The sequence below is a fragment of the Apaloderma vittatum genome, unplaced genomic scaffold, assembly GCF_000703405.1.
Source record: "Apaloderma vittatum isolate BGI_N311 unplaced genomic scaffold, ASM70340v1 scaffold16086, whole genome shotgun sequence".
Taxonomy (NCBI): Eukaryota; Metazoa; Chordata; class Aves; order Trogoniformes; family Trogonidae; genus Apaloderma; species Apaloderma vittatum.
In genome coordinates this window covers 51,918-76,459 of record NW_009720242.1, presented here as the reverse complement: position 1 = coordinate 76,459, position 24,542 = coordinate 51,918, and the positions used below count along the sequence as shown (strand labels likewise).

The 24,542-nt window shown below is 41.4% G+C and overlaps 1 protein-coding gene across 1 annotated transcript in view; it reads left to right on the top strand.

The window, feature by feature from the left end:
- MTA1 (metastasis associated 1) overlaps positions 1–24,542 on the top strand; it is a 77,251-nt gene that overhangs the window by 5,676 nt on the left and 47,033 nt on the right. Inside the window, exons 3-7 of the mRNA XM_009870960.1 lie at positions 7,941–8,008; positions 10,323–10,416; positions 18,200–18,326; positions 18,503–18,566; positions 24,291–24,408. Of these exons, the coding sequence (XP_009869262.1) occupies positions 7,941–8,008; positions 10,323–10,416; positions 18,200–18,326; positions 18,503–18,566; positions 24,291–24,408 (471 nt within the window). The remainder of the gene's footprint in view (positions 1–7,940; positions 8,009–10,322; positions 10,417–18,199; positions 18,327–18,502; positions 18,567–24,290; positions 24,409–24,542) is intronic.

Genomic DNA, 24,542 nt, shown 5'->3' with positions numbered 1-24,542 from the left:
GTTGCATGTCATTGGCTTAGATGATTTCTTTTTCTCCAAAAAGGTAGAGAATATTTCTTAGTTCAAGTAGGGTGAGGAAGATATTTGAATTTCTATTTGTAACCATTACAGATCCTCCAGAGTTTTTTTTGAGGAGTTGTTTGCTTGGCTTTTTGTGTGTGTGTTTGGGGTTTTTTTTGGTTTGTTGTTTTTTTGGTGGTGGTTTTTTTTTTCCTCTGTAGTGTGTGAAAAGAGCTTGCTCTGATAAAAGCTGTGTTATAGGTCTGTATATTCCACAGTCCTGTTACATGGACCTTGTTATGAATTTCTTCTAGTTTCGTCAGGAAAACTGATACAGGGTTTTCATCTCAAAACAGCCAAGTTACTTTGGCTGTCTCTTTTTAGATACAGGTTCTGCACATTTGGGAGAAAACCTAATGTGAGCGTTTTGTTTACCACATGAAAGTGTAGATAATCCTTGTTTCTTGAGTAGTCTGGAAATTTTTTAAGATGAGATGATCAAATGAAACAGGAACAGGCTTTTATCATGTTCTCCAGAGCAACCCACCTTTAGAAATAAGAGTGCAGTCATTGGGAAAAGAGATCAATTAACAAACTCAAGCGAGCCCAACTACCTGTTTCTTACAAGCATGCTGACTCTGGGATGGTATTGAAGTATGATAATGTAAGGTACTGATATTTGCACAGGCTATCAGTTTCTACACATTTTCGTGCAGGTGTGTGTTTCATGGGGACTTGGCTAAAAGAGCATGGGTTTTTCACTTGTGTATTTATGAATCTGACACTTTTTTTTCCCCTTCTCACTGCTGGGGACTGGAATAGCTTCTTGTTCTATGTTTTGAGTATTGAAAATAAGAGAAGCTTGTGTGAAACTGAGACCACGGACCTCTGCCATGCGTTTTGAATATGTGAGGCTAAACTTCCTTTAGTACAAAGCAGTTTTGAGTGGTACCTCTGCGTGTGTTTGTGTATAGATGCATGCTTGGAATTTGAGTGTAGTTATAGAGGCTTTAGTTTACTAAATGAAACTGAGTTGTCCTTTCCATGCACATATCCAGGTGCTTCACTTTACAACTCCAGGGTTCTTTCAAGTCGTGCTGTTTTTCTTGGAAAAAGAATGGAAAGGGAAAATTGAGCTGAACATATTGCATGTATACATATTATATATATGTATATATTCATTTTTTTAGAGGTTTTGCAGTATATTATAGGAGCTGATAGAATCTTGAGAGTCTGTATGCGCTCAAGTGCTTGGCACATGGGTCTTCCAGTGATGTATTTGTTTTTTAATATCTAGGATATCATCATCCCAGTACATCCCTATGGGCTCAGGATTGTACAGGCACCCTTGTTACTCTGTCTTGCTCACCCTCTGGGAGGGTAAAAGCAACTTTCCATTGTTAGGACTGGTCTCATAGGAGAAACAAGCATTTTACATAATTGCAAAACAGCATCGTAAATTAAAAATCTCTATACATGTAATTTCAGTGTGTAATTAATGAGACATAACTGCTGTTTTGGAGGGAGTGTGCTCATGTAGCTCTCCCAGCTCTCTGCATCTGAACCTGGCAAGCTGTGGGAGCCAGCAGAAGAGTCCTGCTGTAGAAACTCCCGAGTAAAGGCTGTTAACTGCCAGGCTGAAGTAGGAAATGGTAAAGGGAAGGGCAGGGCTGCAATAGTTCCTTTAAGCGTGTTTTCTGGCTCCAGTCTGAGGAGCTGCAGGTACATCAGGAGCACTGGGCTGTGGATCGCTCTACCCGTGCGTGGAGCCATCCCGCCCACGCTGAACGGAGTTCGCGGTGTCTGTAGACCTGATGGTGACCTAAAACTTTTGACGGCCTGCCAGAGCCTGCTGGGTCCTGTGACCGGTAGCTCTTTAGCATGGCAGACTTCCTTGCTGAAGGAAGCCTTGTCTGTTTTCACCCGACTTGGGACTGTTTTCGTACTGCGTGGTTAGAGACAGGGTACTCGCTGTTCTGGATGGACGTGCACACACCGAGTGGGGCTGTCATTGCAAATTTATATCTAGGGAGTTTACTGCGGGCTTTGGGCTTAAGGAAGTGGTGCAGTGGTGTGTTAATCTTGATCCGTTGGTGAAACCCAGGCTTTCTGCGTTAGCAGTGAGGGCCTGTCACTTAGGTCAATTTTTTCTGTTTTGTCCTGGCTAAGCCTTTTTACTGAGACCCGGCAGCTAATCTCAGGAGCGTGTTGTGTGAGCAGCAGATTCTTCTCACGAGTGCGGTCCCTTTTGAGACAAGTATCTCAGTTAAAGATTTCGGTCAAGGGTTATTTGCTTTCATCTCTGTCCTCGTGAGCCTTTTGACTTGGTCACTTTGCTCAGAAGAGCAAAGCTAGTTTGATTTAACTGGGGTACCTCAGTGCATCCTTACTAAATTTAGTGATGGTTTATTGTTAACTGTATGGGGTGGAGAGTTCTGCAGGAGATCACGCTTGCTTTTTCCTCACTAAATGGCTCTAGATATTTCAGATGCTGGTGTGCTTGGGTTGTTGCTCCATTTCCACTGCTTTTTTAAGGAGCTGAGCAGTAATAGCGGCGTTGCCCATAGCGCAGCAAGCTGAGCACGAGGCAGCGTGTATCCTGGGCGTGCAGTAGCCACAGATAGTGCTGCCCAGTAAATACAAGTTGAACTTGTGCTGACAGTGTATCTTTAATACGTTGGTTGACCTGTGAAAGACATTGATTGTATGAACACCTGGTTCATGTGTACTGCTGGGTGCACTGCACCTTGTAAATATTGTAGCTACAGAAACAACTGTCAGTTGTGCATCTCTGGTAATGAAAATATTGTGCTGCTCGTGCTTTCTCTGTTGAAACGCTATCTGTTCCGTAACTAAACATTTCATCAGGTGACTGCCGCTGGGAGTGTTGCCTGGTTTTTTCAGATAACCAGAAGGCAACGGGACCTGGGCTCTGCCAGGTGGGATTGCTTGACTTGGAGACTGAAAGCAGTGTAGCCTCTCCTTTCAGGAGAAGGTAGACCAGGAGGGATTGCATTATCCGAAATGTGAAGTAATTGGCAGTTTCAGGACCAAGCTGATGAATAATTTGAAAACTGAATCTTACTGAAAGAAACTGGCCCAAAGTTGAATTGGAAACCTGCAGTATGAGGAGACATGTATTTCCCATAAGAGAGTCACAAAGTAGGCAGGTCGTCATGAGTTTATGCACGCACTTGACACTCGTCTTTAATTCAGGGCAGCAGCTTTGTGGATTGGGCAGGGGAAATATCTGCAACTGTGAAGTTACTTCTTTATCACTTGTCTGGAAATACATATTGTCTGTGGGAAGAGGAGGCTTCAGCCTCCCTTGTGCCCCGAGTACATCTGTAGGCTAACGCAATACACGGTGTGTAGGACTTCCTGGAGGTAAGGTAGGGAGTATTCAGTGTGTAGGACTTCCTGGAGGTAAGGTAGGGAGTATTCAGTGTGGTCAGTCCTCAGAAAGCGCTTGTAGCTTGAAAGGCAAATGTGAGTGGGGAAGGATAAAAATACTTTTGGGCATTTTTGCAACTTGATCACTTAAAAGCCCATAAGGTTATTAGGTAGCTCAGACATGTCTAATCTTATAAATATATGACCTCTAGACAGTGTGTGTTCTTTCTTTTGCAGCACCCCCTCCTAATTTTCTTTTCCATAGACCAATGTAGACTTAATTGATAGCTGACATGAAGAGGGTAGAAGGGGAAGCTATTTTGCCATAATATCTTAAAGCATGAGAAAGCAAAAAGAAAGTCTACTATGCTTATTGCTAATTGAGAATGATTATTTTGCTATCTTTGTGGAAAATTTCTGTATTTTGTAGCCTGTGGGCTGTGATTCTAGTTTTAGCTACTGTATTGTTTTAAGGATGCTTGTCGCTGGGTGTTATAGCAGTTCAGTACCTGTGTAATATAGCATTGCTTTTTTGCTTCACAAAAACAAAAAAGCTTATCGAAAGGCTTTTGGGTAGATTAACGTACGTGGGTACTTGTGCTCTGTAACAGTACAGGCAAGAGGAAGAAATAAATCTTGAGTTTGTGTCAGAAGGTGGTGATACGCATGATGGTCCCCACAGTCTTGCAGTATTGCCGTACTCCTCAGTCATTACTTTAGCCTGTTCACAGCTAATTCTGTAACACGCGTGAGTGATGCTGTTAATTATGATCATGATGTGGATGTGTGGCTGATTAATTCAGGGATTGGGAGTTTTAAGCTGCAAGATGTTGTGAAGGAGTGGGATTGAGTGTCCAACCTTCGTCCAGGCGGTTGGGTAGCCAGGCATGAGCTTGGCGAGGCTGTGGCGGTTGCTGTTGGTGAGGAGCTGTGCTGTGCTTGCAGGGTGCAGAGCGGTGGGCTAGTTCTTTTCTTCACTCCTGTAAGGAAAGAGAGGCAGTAAATTAGCAAGGATAGACAGTCTGTTGTGTGTGAAGAGTCTGACTTGCTTTGCTTGCTATCTGGGCTCTACTTTTCTGTCCCTAGGTTTTATTTTATGTTGTACTGTACTCTTTCCTTCCTGTTCTGCGGTAGGAGCCGAGATGCCTATCTTCCTGTTGTTTAGAGGTTTGTGAATTTTGTCTCGTCCCCCATCCTCTCTTTTCAGCCCAGGGCACAAGAGACTCCGGCAGTTGTGTGCATACAGGATGTCTCCCATTGACAGCTGGAATGCTGGGGGCCTGTTGAGGGTTTCTGTTATCCTGCGTGTCTGTGAAGTTGTAGTGACTGCCCTGAAAGCAAACTGTGAATGGGGTTAGCTGGGTCTGCAGGCAGTATGAGAAGGAGGATGCGCTTCCACGGAGGCACGGGCGGAGGCTGGAGATGAAGGGGAAGCGCTGCTCGAGGGGAAAGGAGGGGTTTGGGGGCGTATGGATCAGTGGAGCAAGGTGCTGTCCCTCCAGTATGCAGGAAAGCAGCCTTCATGGGCTTTTGGGGCTTGTGGAACAACTTTACAGGAGTACTCTCACCTGCTAAAGCATTAGTTTGGAGAAGGACTTGCTGAATTTAAATTTTCCTTGCACGTGTGGAACAGTAACTCGAGCATTTCTCTGTGCAAGATAGCAGTGTAATTTTAGTTAAAGTATTTAAATGCTCTGTGAAAAATGCAAATTGCTCCCCTCTGATTTGCTCGCATTCTGTTTTATGCGGTTGGCAGCTCTGCTTGCAGAGAGGAAGAAACCCTTTTCCAGGTAATCTGAGTAATGGGAAACAGGTCTCCATTAGTTGCGTAGCTACTGGTGAAATGCTTAACATAGTTTCAGGATTAGTCGAAAACATGGATGAGATGTGCTGGACTGCGGGTTTGTGAGGTGATGAAGCCATCAGGCACCGGTTGGAGTACGCACCTCTCCGCCGTGTCATGTGTCAGCTCGTGGAGAATCCCGTGGGACAGCTCGGGTTCTGCCCTTGCCAGCTGCTTTGTGTGAGGTTCATTTGCAGTCGCTGATCACGAAGCGTGGGTTTGGGGATGTTCCTGCTGCTGAGCAAAACAAAGTTTTGGGGGTTGTTTTATGCAAAACGGTTGAGTACCACTGGGAGCTATTCTTTGGTGAACCGTTCATGTGTGATGAATTTTCTTTAAGTCCATGCCAGAGTCTACAACTGATAAACTGTAGTTACATGAAGAAAATGAGTTAATGTTCATTTGAGGTAGAAAATGTGCCTGTGAGAATATAAGCACGTATGTGTATATTAAAAAACTGTTAGAAAAACGATATGAACTACAAATATTTTTATGGCTGCCTGAAACCTGTAGAATAAAGGACATGGTTATATTTTCAAGACAGAGTTGACGTTTACGTTTTGGTTTTTAGTTTTCAGTCACAGTGGGTGACTTTTTCAGGTGATGAAGCCTTGGGGTGAGATGAGCTTGGAGGTACATCGAAACTTCCACGTCCTCCTGCAGCACCCTTGTAGGTCATGGGCGGTTCCACTGTGGGAGGAAAGATTTCTCTTTACTCTGCTGATCTGTAAATTGCTTAGTGCCTGTCATTGTTGTTTCAGTCAGCAGTTGTTATTGCTGAAGCTGCCAAATATCTGTTTGGTTTTGTGACTTCTGGTAGAGTTGGTCATAATAATGTTGAGCCTGTTGTTTCCCGTTTGGTGTGCTGCACGGAGTGGGGGCTTGGCAGTGGAAATTTAGGATCTGGCTACTTGGGGCGTTTTAAGCATTTCTGGGAACTTTATTTTTCTACAAACCATAAGTCTGAGTCTGATCTGACTTCCTTATCTCAGATCATTATCCAATCTAAAACCTGCAGGGAAGTAGCACTTAAGAGTTGATTCAAATCTTGAGGTTGGGAAGAACGTTTTGGAGTTGCTCAGATGTGTGTTTGTGTGAAGAGAGCTGACAATTAGTCTGAGAGATCTGGAGCACAGAATCCACAAAACCATAAAAACCTGGGTGCCATAGTTCTGTGCTTTATTAGCCCTGGTCACACTGAGTAGCGTTAGGTGACCCAACGTGTGCAGTGTTTGAGTACTGGCATTGGAACCTCCTCGCTTGTCACTGCAGACAAGGCCATGTTGAGGCTTCATTGTGAAGGTGTCTTTGCAACTCATGGCATGTAGTACATTTTTTTTTTTGGTAAAGACAATAGCTTGTAAACAATTCTTTTTTAATTAAATCGTCACTCTTGTGACCTCTGGGATTCTTGACTTGTGACCATTCTCCTAAGGCAGTTCAGCCCCGTTGAAGGGACGTGCTGCCACTTGGAGTTGTTTGCAGGTAGGATGAGATGGGTGAATGCTTTGGTGTCTCCTTGGCCCCCTGGAAATAAGAGGGGAATTGTTACGTCTTGGTGCAGCTTTTCAGGAGCAGAGATCCTTGGGAGGAAGTCTTTGGTATCTCCAACATTGACTGTCCCTTTATGGAGCCGATCAGGGAGATTGTGTCCAACAGCTTCCTACTGACAGGAAGCTGACACCACTAAACAGCCATTCATCCTTGGAGCACCTCGCTAATGTCTTCATCGCAGAGGATTACCTGAGTTGTGCCCAGGGGCTATGGGTGGCTTTGCTCCCAACACAAATGAGCTGAGAAAACCGCCTTAGATTTAGTAGATAAGTCTTGGGAAGGAATCGTTGGTAGATCTGCCTGCAAGGTCAGCACCAGGGGGTGAGTGGCTGCAATTCCGCCTTCTTTTTGCCTCACTTAAGGTTTGTCTTCTGGAGTGTGGGGAGATAAAGGCCAGGGCCATGCAGGACTCTGCAGCTTCTGGTTTCCTTATCTGTATAAAGGAATGTTTAGGTGTGGAGCCCGGTGGTATCAAGTAACTGGTATGGCACTACCTTCACGGATTTTTTTGAAGGCACTACCTTTGTTGTCCAAAGCATATTCTGCCACCTTTATGGCAGCACCTTGGATAAAGAACTCATTTTCTTCCTGTAGCTAAATATGTTTATCCTGCTTGAAAATATGAGTGTTGGTGGTCTGTTTGGCTTACTACATGAGGTTTTGTTGAGGGTATTCTAGGGTGATATAAATGTAAAAGACCAGGAAACAGGGACGAAGATGATGTATTCTGAGTAAATGGGCAGTGGGCAGTACGTGCAAGCAGAACTGGGAAAGATTGTCAGTGAGAAGTGGCTGGATTTTGATAAGAGGAAGCAAGTAAAGACAACAGTGTGATCAAAGTGGAAATAATCTGATCAGAGAGAGAAGGAAGATCATATGCTTGCTTTCCAGACTGACAGTTGAGCTCTATTTTATTTTTTTTTTCCCCCAGAAAGTGAGTTTATTGCCTTCAGATTGCACTAATGTGTGTTCCATATACTAGCATGGGGTTTTTATTTCCTTGGTCATGGGTGTTTAGTAGCAACATTTGAAAATATTGCTTGTGTCAAGAAATTAATTAGCTGTGGAGTGTCCAGCAGGTATACATGTGAGGTTTTGATTCGACTTTTAGCAGTTCATATTTCAAAAAGTCTTTTTTTCTTTTTGTCAGATTATGTCTACTTCGAAAATTCTTCAAGTAACCCATATTTGATACGAAGAATAGAAGAGCTCAATAAGGTAAACAAATTTTTTCATCAAGTCTTTGAAGTTAATTGAGTTTATGATCTGTTTGATTTGATTAATATCAGAACAATTCTTTAGCAGTTCTCTGGTCGTTAGAAGCTTAAAAATACTTTTGTTCTGATAATTTTCTGGAATGCTTTGAGACCTGCTAGCTTGTTCCCCTTTGGTATGAAAGGACTGAGCGTAAATGGTAGGTTATTCTCAAGGTGATTACACCCACCTGTAGGGCAGGAGATTTTTCTGCAGTTGTTCCATTCCGTGCCAGGATCGTGGGACAGGAAGATAATATAACAGTTTGCCTAGAGAATGGAGAGCTTTGTAATTTGATATTTCTTGAGGGAGACTCTTGCCTAACAGGAAGATTTGAAGCTATTATCTGCTTCCCCAGACTTTGTCTTTGCTCGTTGTCCTTAGGGCCAGTTTATTATTTCATCTGCCAAATTTTCCTTTCATTGCATCTAAAAGGGAAGCATGACACCTTGTATGTGGGAAGCCAGCTGAAGTCCTCGATGCTGACATTTTTATCTAGTTGAGGAGGGAAGACCCTTCTGAAGCCGTTAACTGTGACCTAAACGTGCCGCTTGCTCAGATTTAATACCAGTTTGTCCATTGCAGCCTATACAGAAGGAATGTAACATTGCTGGGTTTGATTTGAATTTGAATTAACTGACTGCAATTAGGTCTTTTTTCTTCAGCCACCGGTGATGGGAAAGCATGTCTTTCTAAAACAGGTACTTGGAAGAGAAAACTTATCAATATAATGGCAAATACAGGGTCTGAGGGCCAGGACATCCTTGTAAGCCCTTCTTTCTCAGTGGAAGTCTTTTGCGGGAAATACTTTGCCTCCCATTAATGGAAGGAGTGAGTTCTTTAAAATGTTGCCAGTGCCTCCCCTGCCCTGAGGTATCCATCAGCTGCAGATTTGTTAATCACTTCCTAGAAAGTGTTGTTTCCCTGCCTTCTTTTCCCTCGCCATTCTTCCCTCTCTTTGAAAAAAGAACTTTGAGCCAGGATCTCTCATCTTGGTGTGCATCTCTTGCCTGAGCTGGAATTTCTCTGACCTACTCTTTGAAATGAATCTCTCAGGTTGAAATGATTCATCTGTCCTGTGTTGCCTTTTTTCACTGAGTGTAAATGAAGCCTGGGCAATTAAATGAAGTTGGTAATTCTCCACTGCAGCTGTCTGTGTTTTCTGCCTTTGTATTTTAGTTCCTCAAAACTGAAAATTTCTGAATTATTTCACAGAAAAGGATAGATATTCTGCAGGCTCTATACCAGAAACTGGTAGGCTGCGAGGGGTAATACTGGTACGTTCTTCATGTTAGGAGAACTGGTGTAAGAAAAGATGAAGCTTTTCCTCCATTTGTGTCTTATATACTGATACACATGATTGTAGCTATTTTGTTTCCTTGTGGACAGATTGCAGGTCCACTACCTTTTTCCTGAGCGGAATTTGTGTCTTAGTTTTTGAAACTATGTGCTGCCATCATTTTCAAGTACTTTACAGTAGGAGGGTGAAACTCATTTAAGCTACATTTTCATTATTTGTTGATTTATTTTAGTGACAGTATATTGGCTGGGGCTGTTACCAACCAGTACATCTGTTTCCCCTAGAGTTTGTATAAAGCCACGTTAACAAACTGGCAGGTGCCATCTTACACAAGTGATTGCTCACTCTTATAGTAAGAGTTTAAAAAAACACTAAACTTTTCAAAAATTCAGATTTGTTTTGTATGTCATCACTGGTGTAGAGTTTGTTGCTTGGTGCAGCTTCCTTGCTTCTCCTTTTAGAAAGATTTTTTTTTTTTAAAACGTATTTGGTCGTTGTTTAGCTCACCAGTGCTGTCAGAGAAAGAAAACCTTATGTGATTTCTTTTGTGAAAGTCATAATGGCCACATTCTTTCTTGCTTTCCTACTGTCCTGCAGAGTTTGGAGAACAGCCCAAACCTCAATTGCGTTGCTGTATTTCACAGTTATTTTTATTAGGATTTTGAAGAGGGTTTTGAATTCTACTTATTGTAGGCATCACTTGAAAAGCAGCAAGGTGGTTGTAACAGCAGGTAAGTGGGTTTTTTTCTCACCCCTTCAGCACCTCCGTAACTGCTAAAAAAGGTGATCCTGCAGGAACAGTTAGGCAGGCAGGGCCAAACTCCGTTTCCCTACCCTGGAACGGATCACACGGGAGTTTGTACGTTGGATGTGTGCAGCTGGAGGGTGCTAAAAGGTGACAGATGAAGTTTCTTGCTCGATGCCTACAGTTCAGTTCTTGATTTGTGCTCAGTTTAATTTGTTTTTTTCCTGTTTCAGACTGCCAATGGAAATGTGGAGGCAAAGGTGGTGTGTTTCTACAGAAGACGAGACATATCGAGTACACTCATTGTGCTGGCAGACAAACACGCAAGTAAGCTTGTTTGAGTTCTGATGGCTTCCACACAGAACTGCTAAACTTGGGTAGAACTTTGATATTGTAAATACAAGCATCCGCGTTATTATTCTTAAGTGTCTTTTGTCTGTACTTGAGCAATTTGTATTACTTTTTTTGGATGACTTTTCTCTCCACCCTCAACCATCGCATCACCTGATGTGATATATGGTTTTATTGTGGTGAGGGCAGGACAGAAGTTTTTCCATTAGGGCTGGATAAAAATATCTTACTTATTCCACAGAAATGCATTTCTTAATTTGGGGATGAAAGGAGGTATTCTCCCTATCGCATATATTACTTCTCATGAATTTTTTGGTTAGGAGATTAAAAACGCCCCAACCAAACACCCTCAACCTTTCTTTATGAGTAAATCACGTAGACTGATCATAGGAAACAGACTTGAAACATGGCCAGCTTGAAACTTGGGTAACAGGAATTCTCTAAGTTTCAGTATTAATAATATTTTTTTTGGTAGTGACATAGCTTTCATCTGGCCATGCTCAGTAAACACTTCAAAAGCACTGAATTTTAGGACATACTATTTTTGAGTATTTCAGGTCCTTTGATTAGGAAAGAACAATGTCTATGCTGAGAGGAGACTTGAAAACTACAGCTTTTTTTTGAGTACTGTAGTTACTTTCTGATTAAATAACAAAGCATGAATCTGAACTATCATAAAAATGTAGGGATTTTCTTCATGCTGCATTACACCAGTCTCCCTTTTGCATGTGTGCATTATAAAACTAATTTCTTGATCTTTATTATTTTACAGCATGTTATGTTAACTTACTGGCATTTACTCCTCTCCCAAGGAGATCAGAGGAATGTGACACACCTAGCTGAGTAGAGATGGAAGCTTATTTCTAACTCTTTAGTGTTGCACTTGTCTTTCCATCATAGAAACATTTTTAAAATGCTAAAAAATGCATTCAAAAATAGTTGTGGACCACTATAGGTTAGATATTTGCCTATATAAATCTGTAAGGCAAAATAATTCAGATGGTTTCAAAAAAGGAAACCTGAAAACATAAAATAGCTGAGAAGCTGCTGTAGATATGTGCCTTCTAAACTCGAAAGAAGGTGAGCGTGGTGCGCTAGCTGGCTCTCAAGGGATGTATCCTTCTCCAGGGGAAAAGTAGTGCAAAATATTCCATGGCGCTGGGCACTTTGTCTGGGGTGCTTCTAACCGGTTTGACTCCGTCCTGGTTGCCACTGAGGATTAGGTTTAGGTTCGTTACACCTTGCTCTGCCAGTTCAGCATCCCTCCTGTCCCATCCTTTCAGGGTGATGGGCACAGCGCTAACAAAACAGAGTTACCAAACCAGACATGTTGAAAGGGAGAAAAACACTGAGCAGGTGGAGCTACTGCACTGTTTTCACTTGTAAACAACGCAGTGTGTGAGAGGCAGCTGCTCAGGTTGCTTAAAATTTAGCAAAAAGCATGGACAGCCCTAAACATCTTTGCAATTTCAGGCCCATATATGGAAAAGAAGATATCAGATCTGGGCACATCAAAATTGTGATTTAGCTGCCAAGCATCATTGTCTTTTAATGTGCTTCTTGGTGTATGTATGAATCGACTGTGATGTACATGAAATAGAGATCTATGTAGTTGTACTGCACGGGGATTTAGGAAATCAGATATTCAGTTTAAACAATTAATACTGTGTCTTGCTATGTTCTCAATATTGTAGTGCCATTGGGGACAGCATGCAGCAAAACTAGCCCCTTCTTGATAAATTGCAGTATTTTCCGTGGTAGATTCCAAGTCCAAATAATACTTTCCGTTGCAACCACACCTTGGGGAAAAAGTCACGTGGCATTGAGATGCAGTTTGGCTGTGTTGAAGAATTGTGGCAGCAGGCAAAGGTTTTTTGGTATCTCTTCAGCGCAGCTCGTTTTACCTGAGAATACTGAAGCTTAATAGGAGCTTCACAATAAATAGGATGACTATCAATTCCTTCATCTTTGACTCCCTTCACTAGGTTTAGTAAAGGGAGCAAGTAGGAGTGATTCAGAGAAACACATGTCTGAGGCTGAAACTGAAAAGTATTTGAACCCATATAAATGCTCTGTGAACCTGCAAAGGCTAATTTAAGATGATTTTTTTAAATGCAAACAAATAATTAATTGTTAATATTCGTACGTACGTATAAGCCAGGAAAATTCTTGTATAGCACAATCCTATTACTAGAGCCACCAGAGACAGCTGAGGCTGTCTCTTACCGTAAATTTCATTAGTAACTGACATTTTTTTTCCACTATGTTTCTTTCTGGTGCAGAATAAAATTGCTACTAAATGACTTCCATTTGTTTAGATAGATGTGCTGTTGCGTGGTTTCCATCCTTCTTAAGGAGAGAGAAGAGAGTAAAAAGCTTTTGGACAGTTCTTTACTCTGAAAAAAATACAATCTACATCTTGCATGATATAACAAAATGAAATTTTGTGGATGTTAAGATTCTGGTACAGATACTCAAGACTGTCACTGACTTAGGGTTCATTTCCATAAAGTCTCCTGTTGCCTCATTTTGATGCATTTGCAGTAGATGTACGTATCTGCATCACTGATCTTTTAACTGCCTTTGTTCAGCTGATTAATGGAGCTTTCTGACTGCAGACATTTCTGGATTCACACAGTCTTCTGTTTAAGATGCCTTTATTTTAGCCCTACTGTTGAGATCAGTGCAGGGAGAGAGCCAAGCACAGGAAGATATGACTAGAACATGAATGGAAAAAGTATATGCATATTTTGGAAGATTTTTTCTCTCTTCCAATAAAGGAAGGAAGAAAGATGTGATTGTGAAATGAATGCCGCAAAGTTTTTTTTTTTTAAAAACTCAAAAATTAAAAATGCTTACACTTTAGCTTGTCTAATCCATCTGGTATCTGAAACAGCAAAGTCTGAGATATGTTGCCTTTTCTCTTAACTCTATGATGACTGTAAACTAGTACCTGATGTGTGCAACCTGATTCTTGGATTTGATCTGTGATCTTGCTATTTTAGTATATGATATAAAGCTTGTCTGGGCTGTCCTGTAAATCTTTCAGCCTTGTAATGGCTTCCATACATTGTTAGCACTTCTTATTCATAAGCCTCTTTAATCACCTCACAAATTATTCCAGGGAATTTCTCCACCTGTTTCTGAAATGAACCTGCTTTGCCAGTAAGAGACTACTTAAGGTTCTTGCCTAGAGACTTTGTAGTGGTTTAAAACAGCTATTGTATGCAGAGAGGATTGCAGGCAGAACTTGATGGAAGAGAAGTGAGAAAGATAGTTTACTCCTCAAGCTACTGTTGGATGCGGTGACTATTATGTTTGCTATATAATTTCTAGCTAATGTCTGACATAGTTTCTTATATAGTTAAGTAACTATTTCCAACTTGTTATCCTGCCTTCTGATGATCCACCCTCGACAATCTCCACATGCTTGTGAAGTGTCTTATGAGCAGAGTTTTCACTCCATGAAAGATGTTTGTCCTGATTTGTAAAACAGTGAGTGACTAGCTGGTAGTGGTTGGGGAACTAACAGTTAGTGCTGGCCGGTTTGGCAGGTTTGTGGTTAGTTTTCAGCAGCTGATGTTTGGGTGCCAGGCACACAGGGCAGCGTGGTTTTGTAAGTGCCAAAGCTTCTAAAAATAAATATCTTGCAGTGTTGAGGTGTCAGCTCGATCAGTCCATGTTTTGCATGAGACCTGTTTGCATAAACAGGTGGGGAGGGGTCTATTGAGTTTGGGTTTTATTTTATTTTAAATAACATCACTCTAAATGCAGTTTGACAATAGCTTCACAAATTATATTTTTTAAAAAACATATTTATTTCTTCCATTTTCTTCACCTTCTCTATTTTCTCTCCGCACCACACTTGCAGATTTGAGAGGACTCAAATTCCTGAATCCACTCATGACCCTTTGGCTCAGTTGTTAATGAGGAGACTGTAGTTTTTCTCTTCTGGGGGTGGTACAGCACAGAAAGCGATGCTAAGTGTACCAAATAGCATCTGTTTGCTCTGTATGTGACCTGTAATAGTGGCCATGATCGTAAAAGATGATGACAAGGAGTTTTTGGAAGGAATCGTAGTGGGATGTCTGGGTAATGTGGCCAACTCCTTCTGAAATGTCAGGTATAAGGATTTCTATTTGTTAAAACTTTCACCATATTTTCTATAGCTACACATCAGTATCTGAGAGAAAAGTGATAAAGTTCAGGCTTAATATGTAGAGCATTTGAAACTGGGCCTGGGAGTAGGCATGTGGTGGTGGTGATATGTTGTTCGTTTCTTCAGATGCAGCACTTCTGTAACATCCTTCCAAGCTGCCTTGTTGAGCTGTTAAAGCCCAAGACTAACTTTCCTCTGCTCCTGAGGGAACTGGCATACAGGTCTCTAGCTCTGGCTTTACTGTGTTTCCTAATGTTTTGACCCCATTTTTTTCACTTTTCACTACATTTTTTTTGTCAGTGATACCCACACCAACTAATCCTTCTGTTGCTACAGACTGCCTCCCAGTTGGGACAGCCAGCTTTGCTCTCTAAACCCAGTTTCTGTATCTTGTTTGCCTTTGTGCATTTCCGAATTCTGCCATGTAGCTACTTGCACGATACCCAGAATGCAGCGAAAGGGCTGGAGCTTTCTACTTCTGATGTTGTAGGCAGCCAAATTTCATCTGTAGCAAATTGCCATTCTTTCTAGTGTCTAGCAAATATTGATGTTTAATTTCACATCTCACACACCCAGTCATTTTAAATTACAACTAGTGCCTCCTGGGTTTCTCCTGCCAGCTCCAAGTTTACTCTTTCTAATTATTTTTCCCCGTACGTGTTAGCTTTCACATGAGTCTTGCTGTTTGTGTCCAGTCTGCCTGTCTCTTGTTCCCAGTGTAAGTCGTCTTCAGGCTTTGTTAATGTGCTATTAATGATACTGTCATCAAATATCAAATAATACTTAATCTGAGGCACTCCTTGCGGCATTCCACTGGCTACTTCTGCATAGCTGATCTAGTGCTGTTTGTATTAAGACTAAATGTTTAGTTTTAAAGCTGCATGAACACATCTTTCAAGCAGAGATTAATTTTGAAGGCTTTATGAGAGCATCGAAATCCCAATATAACTGCACCTAGAGTATTCCCATCCTGCTTATTCTGCAGTACTGTAGAAAATGCAGGCAAGTCTTTCTGAAAAGGTTTCTTACATATTTCATGGATTTTACAGTTCTTTAGGACTACGTTCCTTATTTTTCCGGGGCCACCATTCTCGAGGATTCAGTCTGCTTCGGCGAGTGCTTGAGCTCTAGGAGGGTGAAATGCAGATGTGTTGGACAGTCTTGTCCTGGAACCCGAGGCTGGGCCAGTCGCTTGCCTGGTTCACAGCCTGGCTGAAGCCTTTTTTGTCTCCACGCGGAGGTGGTGAGGTGGTAGTTACAGTTTTTGCCAAAGCCACGTTCGTGTGACTTTGTGAGGCAGAGAGGTTCTCCCTGCTGGATCTATCCTGTATTCTCTCTTCCTTCCCTTGGGTCATTTGCCAGGTTCATTCTCTTCAGTCCTAAATCATGGCTGCGAAAAAGGAGAGAAGGTGCTGGTGTAGATTTGTTTGTTTGCTGTTTCTTGGAATATTCCTAACTCTGTCCTGGGGAACTCTGGCAGCTTTACCTCTGGGGGGGGGGCGTTGTTTGTTCCCTGTAGAAATGGCTGTCTTAAAAAAGGGAAAAAAAAAAAAAGGAGCTTTTTTGTTTTGAAAGTTTGTGCGTAGCAGAGCTGGCATCAGAAAAAAATCCGTGTGCTTCCCAACTTTCTTTTTTTATTACAAAAGCTAGACACATAAATAAAACACTGCTTGGAAGAGATGAGCCTACCTGAGGGATTAAATTCCCGGGATGAACTTGATTGTGCTGGTTGGTTTGGTTTTGTTTGTAGATTTGAGTGGCACGTAGTGGTTGCTTTTTTTTTTTTTTAAAATGTAATTTTTAAAAGCTCTAGGCTCTTAAATATACTGAAGATATTAAGTATTTTAGGTTGCTCCTTATAGTATTTTTTTGTGCATTACACTGCACTACTCTCATTCTCCAAAACCTTCTAAGTGCAGGCGTAAATGCCTTTTCATTTGTGCATCCTTCAGATTTTAGACAAGCTAGCTTGGAACTTGCTGACTTGTTTGTGGATTGCTGTTGGTATATTTATAGAGTAGGTCAGCAGCCACAATATTAATTTTCAACTAAAACAGAATCCACTACAGTAAATAAATTGCAGAACCGTGAAACTGTGGCACGAATGTAAATTTGGTGTTGTAGTTCCTAGGAAAATACTAAAATATAAGTGCATGTTGTTATATGCTTGACGGCTCCTGTGGTCTATTGTAAGTTGCAGTCTGGTTTAATTATGCTGCTGGTTTTTTGCTTCCTTGCTGGTGCATCTTACCTGAGGGGCATATAAACCACAGGTCTTTTTCTAGGACAGTGAAACTGTGATAAATTGTGGGGAGTCCAAAGAGTACATAATTTTTTGTCACCCCCTTTGGCATAATGGTGGCCTATTTAAAAGTAAACGCAATCTTAGTGTTTAATAAAATGGAGAGCTCTCCTCTCTGTTTGCTTTATTTTGGAGTAGCTATGAGGATTATAGTTAATTAATCTTAAGGGTATATAAATCATAACTGTGCCTGTGTGCATTTCTGGCTAGAAATGTTTCTTGGCAACAACTGTTGAATTAAGCTGCAGGCGTTAAGTCTGCTCTTTGAGAGTACTGCTCTGTAAAATTAGAGTTTTACAATTCGTGTATGAGACTTTGCAGCTCATTCTACTACATTCTGGGAAACTTTTCCCAGGGTTTTGGAAAATACAGTAACTGCCTTAACTTCTTCAGGAAGGAAGAAATCTGATATTTTCTTTTGCGTTCCTTCACAGAGGAGCTTTGCAGGTTTTTGGTAGTATTTTGACTTTTACAGCTTTATCTTGCATAGTTGACAGGATACTTCCTCATAAACAGAACACACTAATAATTTCTTCGTTACAGGAAAGGTGCTTGGAGATGTTTTGTATTGGTGTGGAATATTTGCTTTTGGCAACATTCATGTAAAAATCAGATAGGTCATAGCCGAAGCTGGCACAGCCTGACTGCAGGATAAAGCAAGCTTTTGGAATGGGGGGCATATGGTAGGGTGGGATGGGTTGTTGCAAGACTGTCCTTGGGCCCGTGGTTACATCCCAGTTAATCTTTGGGCTGTGATCTGTTGGCTGTGGCTAGGCTGAAGAGAATAAAATACAGTAAATAAATAAACTAACCTTTTCCAGTGGGTGTTTCTCGCAAAAGCTGTTGAAGTCAGGATGGGAGAGCCTGCGATACCCTGAAAAAGCAGTTGGGTGTAGGGTAGCTGGGGCCTAGCAGAGAGGAAAGACTTCTCGTTTACTGCTTCACTCATCGTGCGTCAGCCTCTTCTGATGCGCCTGATGGTGCAGGGATGGTCTCCAAGAGCAGCTCTCCCCAGAGCTTGTCTGTTGGCAGCGGATTTGCGTGACTTTCAGCTTGGTGTGACCTGTGTGTACCTGGAATGGTTTGACTGCAAATACAGTTCTTCACAGGTGTCATGTAAAGACCTATGCTAGGTATAAAATTGCTCAGTTGGCTGAAATGAAAGCATTTAGGTGAAGTTAGGTTTAATCTAAATAATGTGTGTTATTTAGCAAAGGTTTTGGAGCAGCTCATCATCACTGGCTCAGAATTGGTACTTGCACCGTTCTTGATGGTCAATTTTGTCTCTTTATAACTAGGAGAAATGGAAGAAGAGATGGAAAATCCAGAAATGGTTGATTTACCAGAGAAACAGAAGCATCAGCTACGACATCGTGAGTTGTTTCTCTCCCGACAGCTGGAATCTCTGCCAGCCACACACATTAGGTACTGACTTTTCTTCCAGTGCTTTTTGTTCCAAAACCAAATGACATTATTACTATCCAAGTATTTTTCAATGTATGATTAAATTCTGTGTACAACTTCAGTAATACCATCTTGTGATGAGCATTTAAGATGATTTTTTCTCATAAAATGTTTCTCTCTTTTTTTTTTTTTTTTAGAGGAAAATGCAGCGTTACTCTGTTAAATGAGACGGAATCCCTTAAATCCTATCTGGAACGGGAGGTATGAACCATTTTGTGAATTGTCAGATTTGAACAGTTTATTCCAGCACAGTTTAGGATTGGTGCCTTTTTGCACATTTTCTAAAAAGGAGGTGGCTCTTCCATTTGTACACGTGCTGGGTGTCGACAGTGGGAAGTTTTAGGTTCCGTACAATTTTCATCCCGATATAAAACTTTGTCTACCTGGGGACGAGGCTTCTTGTTTATGTCCTTGTGAAATCAAGAGAGCCCTATTTGCTCATCAGCCTGGCAGGCTGGAAGTTCAAACCTGGAGGCTCATGCACCAGACAGGACAGGGTGGGAGGTGCAGTACCTGTAGGAGAAGAGGGAGTGAGCTGCAAGATGTATTTCTATGTATTTGCTTTATTCACAAAATTTATATGTTTATTCTAATATGGTTTAAGCTTGATCTTACTTCACATTTCTGAGGAGCTTAGTTCCCTGGTTTTTGAGTTTGCTGTTCAAAATACTTACCTATAGTCCTTCATATGCCATCACAGGTGCTTAGATCCTTGAAAAAACATTTGTCATTTAACTCCTGCAGAAATTTATCCAATCTGTCTGACTCTTTAAAGGTGTCTCAAACCAAAAACTTGAAGCTGAATTGTCTTGCACTGTTAATCACTATTCAGAATATAAATCTTGGGTTTAACTTTTTCAGGCATTTTGAGATTTTAAAAATGACAATTTTAATACTTTTAAGTATATTTATATACCTTCAGTTGTGACTAGATTTCTGGCTGCCAGCTGGATTAGACAGTCTTGGAATTTGACAACCTGGGAGCTTTACTTGGGGGAGATAAGCAAAGAATTTCAGTATATAATTATTTGTATGCATCTGCAAGCATTATATATGCATTTGAAAACATTAAAATGTTATCCCAGAGAGGAAATTTTGTAGTTTAAACAGTGGAGTAATGATCATCACTGGCCTTTAAGAATCAAGGAGAAAACAGGTCATTTTTTGCAAGGAGCATACTGTAGTCTGACTCATAGTTGGGCTTCCTTTTAAAAGCTTTTTTAGCTTTCTTTAGTATTTATTTAAGCATAAGATTAATTTTAATCTGATACTCTAGTTTAAGAGAATTTTAAACAAAGCACAGGGATTAAATAGTTGGGTTTCTCTTTGGAATGTGAAACCAAAAACATGTCGAGTCCGCTCAGGGCTGCCAAATGGCAGCGCATCAAACGAGGGCTGTTGTGTTCAGAAGTGCTTGTAACCAACCAGCAGCCTAGGATTTCAGTTTGAACGCTAGAGGTAATCAGAGTAAAGTTATTTTAGAGTCGTTAGGACTCAACTTTTAAATAGTGTTCGTTCTTGATTGCTCCCAACACAGTTTTATTATCTGTAATGGTACAGGTGGGTACGTGGAGACAGAAGAGAGATGGCTTCCTCTAATCGTGCAACTGCTCAGTTGCAGATGTAGGGATAGAAAAAAAGTTCTTTTTTTCATCGCTTTGAACTCCCAAAATGCAAGACGAGTGATGCAGGTTATTTTTAAAACCAAGCAGGCACTTCAGAGATTTCACAGAATGAGAGTTCCCCAAATGTGTCCTGTCACTTCGCATGTATTTTGCTGTGGTGCAAACTAACTTGGACAGATGGTAAAGAAACTAAAAGCTCAGGAACATAAATGTGCTTGGGTGGAGGGTAAAGAGATTAAGAGAAGATAGTTGTTGCCTGGTGGATTCCTAGCGGTGGATGGTATTGTTTTGAACTGTTTCTTCTTTTCTCCCAACACCATGTCCCTTCCTTTCAAAAAGTTTTTTTAACGTGACTTCTGTCAGTGAAGCCTAAGCAGTTCTAGGGAATCTGTCATTTGATTTCTTCTGTATTATGACCACTAAAACCAGGTTTTCAGCCCGAGGCTGTCTGCCTCAAAAGAGTCTAAACATGCAGACAGAAATTTTTAGGGAGATATTAACACAAATGTAATTTTACTATGCTTATCTCCATTTTCCTCCTCCTGTCCCCTCTCTGTCATCTTCCTCATGGAAGTTGCTGTGTTAAATTCAGAGAAGAGGCTGAAAGGAGACCAGCACTGACTTTTTTACTGTGCCTGACAAAATTGGGTTTGTAGCAGGAGTGAAGAATAGAAAGGGGAAATAAAAAACCAAAAAACAAAAGCGACTTGAAAACCTGAATTTCCTGTAGATACTGAATTCCCACAGAGATCAAGAGAAAGGACATAGCCAGTTATGGCAAAAGCTTTAGATTTCCCTATTCTGCAGGAAATCTTTTATATGTACCATCTATTTTACTGCTCTGCTAGGATATATCCAGAGGCCTGTATGAATTTTGCCTGCTGGGCAGATGCCTGGCATTTCTGTTCCTTTCAATACCAGCCCGCCACCTCCTTAAAATAAAATGCTCTCTGGTTAAAATATATTTCCCCCCTTTCACTCAAAGTGTCTTCCTGAAAGTAAATTTGCAAGCTGTAATGAACTAACCACTCTTCCTGCAGCGTGTGTTCGCTTTGAGCCTGTTTTCTTTTTTTGAGTTCTTCAGCACTGTCTCCATGGCTTTGGCTCTTGGCCACAGGTAGCTTCCAGACTTGGGTAGGGAAGCTTTGAATGTATGTGTCTGTCTAACATTTTGGGGAAGTAGAAAGTCATGGCTTAATTTTAACTTCTGGCAGGTCATTTTAATTTATCCAAACATGTTGGGTGTTTTCTGGCACATGAAATGAAGAGAGAAAACTCTTATTTTTTCTTCACGGCTACAAACTCTGCATATGCAGTTTAGATAGCTAAAGTGAGCATGGAGGAATTTGAAGAACCGTGTTGTTTTGTTGTGAACATAACTCTTGTGAAACCCTTCTGAAAAATTGTTCTTAGCACGTAGTGACAATCAGGAGTTCATGTGTGCTTTGGAATAATCAAGGATCTGCTTTGTTCCTTAGGCTATAGTTTGCATTGGCACTGAACTGACACTTATTAATATTTTTAGAAATCCCACTCAGTTTGCATGAGCTGAATTTCATGTTTCTATGAGGGGAGGTGGCAGTGATATTGCACTACTCCTGCGGATTACAGTCAGTCACATGTTCACACCTGAGCCCCTAAACTTTCCCATCTTTCCTCTGTTCAGGATGCTCTGATTGGGGACAAGAGCCCAGAGGCTTTTAATTCTTCTGTTGAACCTTCTTGACTCAAGACAAAACCGGACAAGATATAAAAAGATGTCCTGAGACTGGTAGAGAAGGATAGGCTTTGTTTTGTACAGAAAATTCATAATGATAATGATAAAGAAGCAGTAGGGCATCTAACAGCCGAATACTATGGGAGAAAACCTCTCCCCAGTGAATGACTTTCCCTGGCCAAGAAAGACTGTGTTTAGAAGTTGCCAGTGGAATTGATTTTCCTTGGGGCCCTCTCTGTTGTTATACTACAGTGTTTTATTTACGTGTTTGCTTGGCAACATACCTGAAAAATGTTGATGTTACGCTACATATACTTTGTCCTACAATTAGATATTTTGGAGCTGGAACAAATAAAATGCTGTATTTATAACGTGGAAGCTTGCAAGACAAAAGCTTTTCCTACATTTTGTCTATGCACCAACAGATTCTCAAAATATTGTAGTATCTTGAACTTTGTGTATGTCAAAGAGCAAGAGACACAGATTTCTTTACACGGCTCTAGTATAAATGAGTTTTCATATACTCTGAAGCTCCCTTTGGTAGCTTGATGTAATTGAACCCTGGTGCCTGTGGGAGTAGGAACCAATTCTGTCAAAACTACGATTCATTTAGGATGCAACTGAATCTCCCACCCCAAACCCAAGCACGGACAGCCCTTCCAGTTGGCTTGGCTGGCACGTGTTAGCCCTGACTTTTTTCTTGTTATTGTGTCATAACATGAGATTGTTCTTCCCCTTGAAGTTCCTGCTTTCACAGTGGGGAAACGGCACGTTTTCTGCTGGAGGAGACCGCAGTGAATTCCTGTCTTGCCTCCTGTGCTGTGTAGCGATACCACAGGTAGCAAAGCAGGCTTGGCTGGCATGTTTGGCTCTTTTATGGCTTTTTTTTCCCCTTCCCTTCCATTGATGTTGATCTCTTCTGGGAAAAATTCTGATTTTAATTAAAATTAGAGCAGAAAATATCAAGCTAACGCTGTGTAATTCTGTACCTGGAAGCATTTATACATGTGAAGAAAACAGGGAGACCTTACCTCTGTGGCATCAGTAGTCTATATAACGTGCTACGCTGGGGAAGAGAACTCGTATGTGCTTTTGAAGCGCTAACCCACAGAACTTTTGCCATATTGCTGGGAAAACTTGGAGCGATTCTTCCTTTACTGGGCTTTGTATGACAGATTGGGAGACCCTTTTCCCTTGCCACCTTTTCATGAAGATGAACAGGGCTTGAAACTGATGCTGATTTTGTCCTAATTTTTGTTGCGTGCTGTTGACACATACAAATATAGGGAAAGGGAAAATGAGGTGAGCGTGAAATAAGATGTATTTAAACGAGGTGCCTGCTATTGGCACAGAAATACGGGGAAGAGGAAAATGACCCAGAAACCAGAGATGTGAAAAATGGCGCATTGCACGTCCTGTGTCCCTGTTCAGAAACTCTTTCCTGGGGACTGAGGTTATGAAAGGTCTGTTATTTCGTGTCCTACCAACGTTCTCTTCCTGCCTTGTATCTCAGACTGTGCTTTGATGGAGCACACCTGGTCTCTGATGTGTCACTCAGTAGCTATAGTTAAGCACTTATCCATGCAGAAAAGTTTAATTACTTCTACTGTGCAGTTTTAAGTAGTTAAAATTTTGGCTGTTTTCTTTCTCCGCCTTGGCAGGACATTCTCATTCTGGTATGACTTCTTGCTTTAATTTTGCACACACCCCCAGTTAACAGAAGCCAAGCAGTTTTGTTTTTTTTTTTTCCCTAGCCTTTTCTCATCTACTTGAACAAACCCAACAAATTAATCCACCTGCAGCTAATTACTGCTGCTGCCAAATCTGCTACCCCTCTCCCAATAGTGGGGAGGAAACATGGTGATTTAAGCTGAGATGCTGGTGGACCAGAGGTTGGCCAGCAGTGCCTGGGAGAGGGGAAGCCCAAGCACATCCCAGCCTGTGTTAGCAGGAGTGGAGTGAGCAGGTGGAGGGAAGAGATTCATCCCTTTGGTTCCTCACTTGTGAGACCGCTTCTGGAGGGCTGTGTCTGGTGTTGGGCCTCCCAGCGCAAGAGAGCCATGAGCACACTGGAGCAAGTCCAGCAGAGGCCACAGAGGTCACCTGAGGCTTCATGTCTCTACAGGGAGTTTCCCTGGTGTGGCTGGAACACTCTGAAGTTATACTTTGGTTTGTACCAGTATTTCTGTGTGGATAAGTCACTAGCATCTAGTACAGCTGTTCTGGTGTATGGGAGAGTGCAGTTTTGTATTCTGAACAGCTGATAGTGCTAAAAACATCTCCTGGCCCTTCTGAGACTTGTTTGTGCAGGAGCAGCTTTGTTCACTTCAGCTTTAAAGACTGTGTATTAAGGGAATGGCTGCTTTGGAGGGGCACTGTTACAGTATAAAAGAAAGTGGCAGCATGTTTTAAAACATAGGGTTTAAAACTGGTAGTTTATTAATTGTTTGTTCACCCAATTGTAGAGTCTGTATATAGGTAATGTAACCATACTTAAAATGTAAAAGCTCGCTAGTGTATATGCAAAGCTGGAAGTAAAAGCTAATAATACTGTTTACTTTTTTGCTCTTGTTTTATTTTTAGGATTTCTTCTTTTATTCACTAGTATATGATCCTCAACAAAAGACTCTACTTGCTGATAAAGGAGAGATTCGAGTCGGAAACAGATACCAGGCTGATATAACAGATTTACTAAAAGAGGGTAATTTCCGTAATTTATTTAAATTGTCAAGAGGCCGTGGCGAATGTGGCCACTTTGACGTGTGCAGCCCGCATAGGTGTGGGAAGTGGAGGTTTCGCTGCCAGGTGACACGTACAGCGATGGCCTGATTTCTT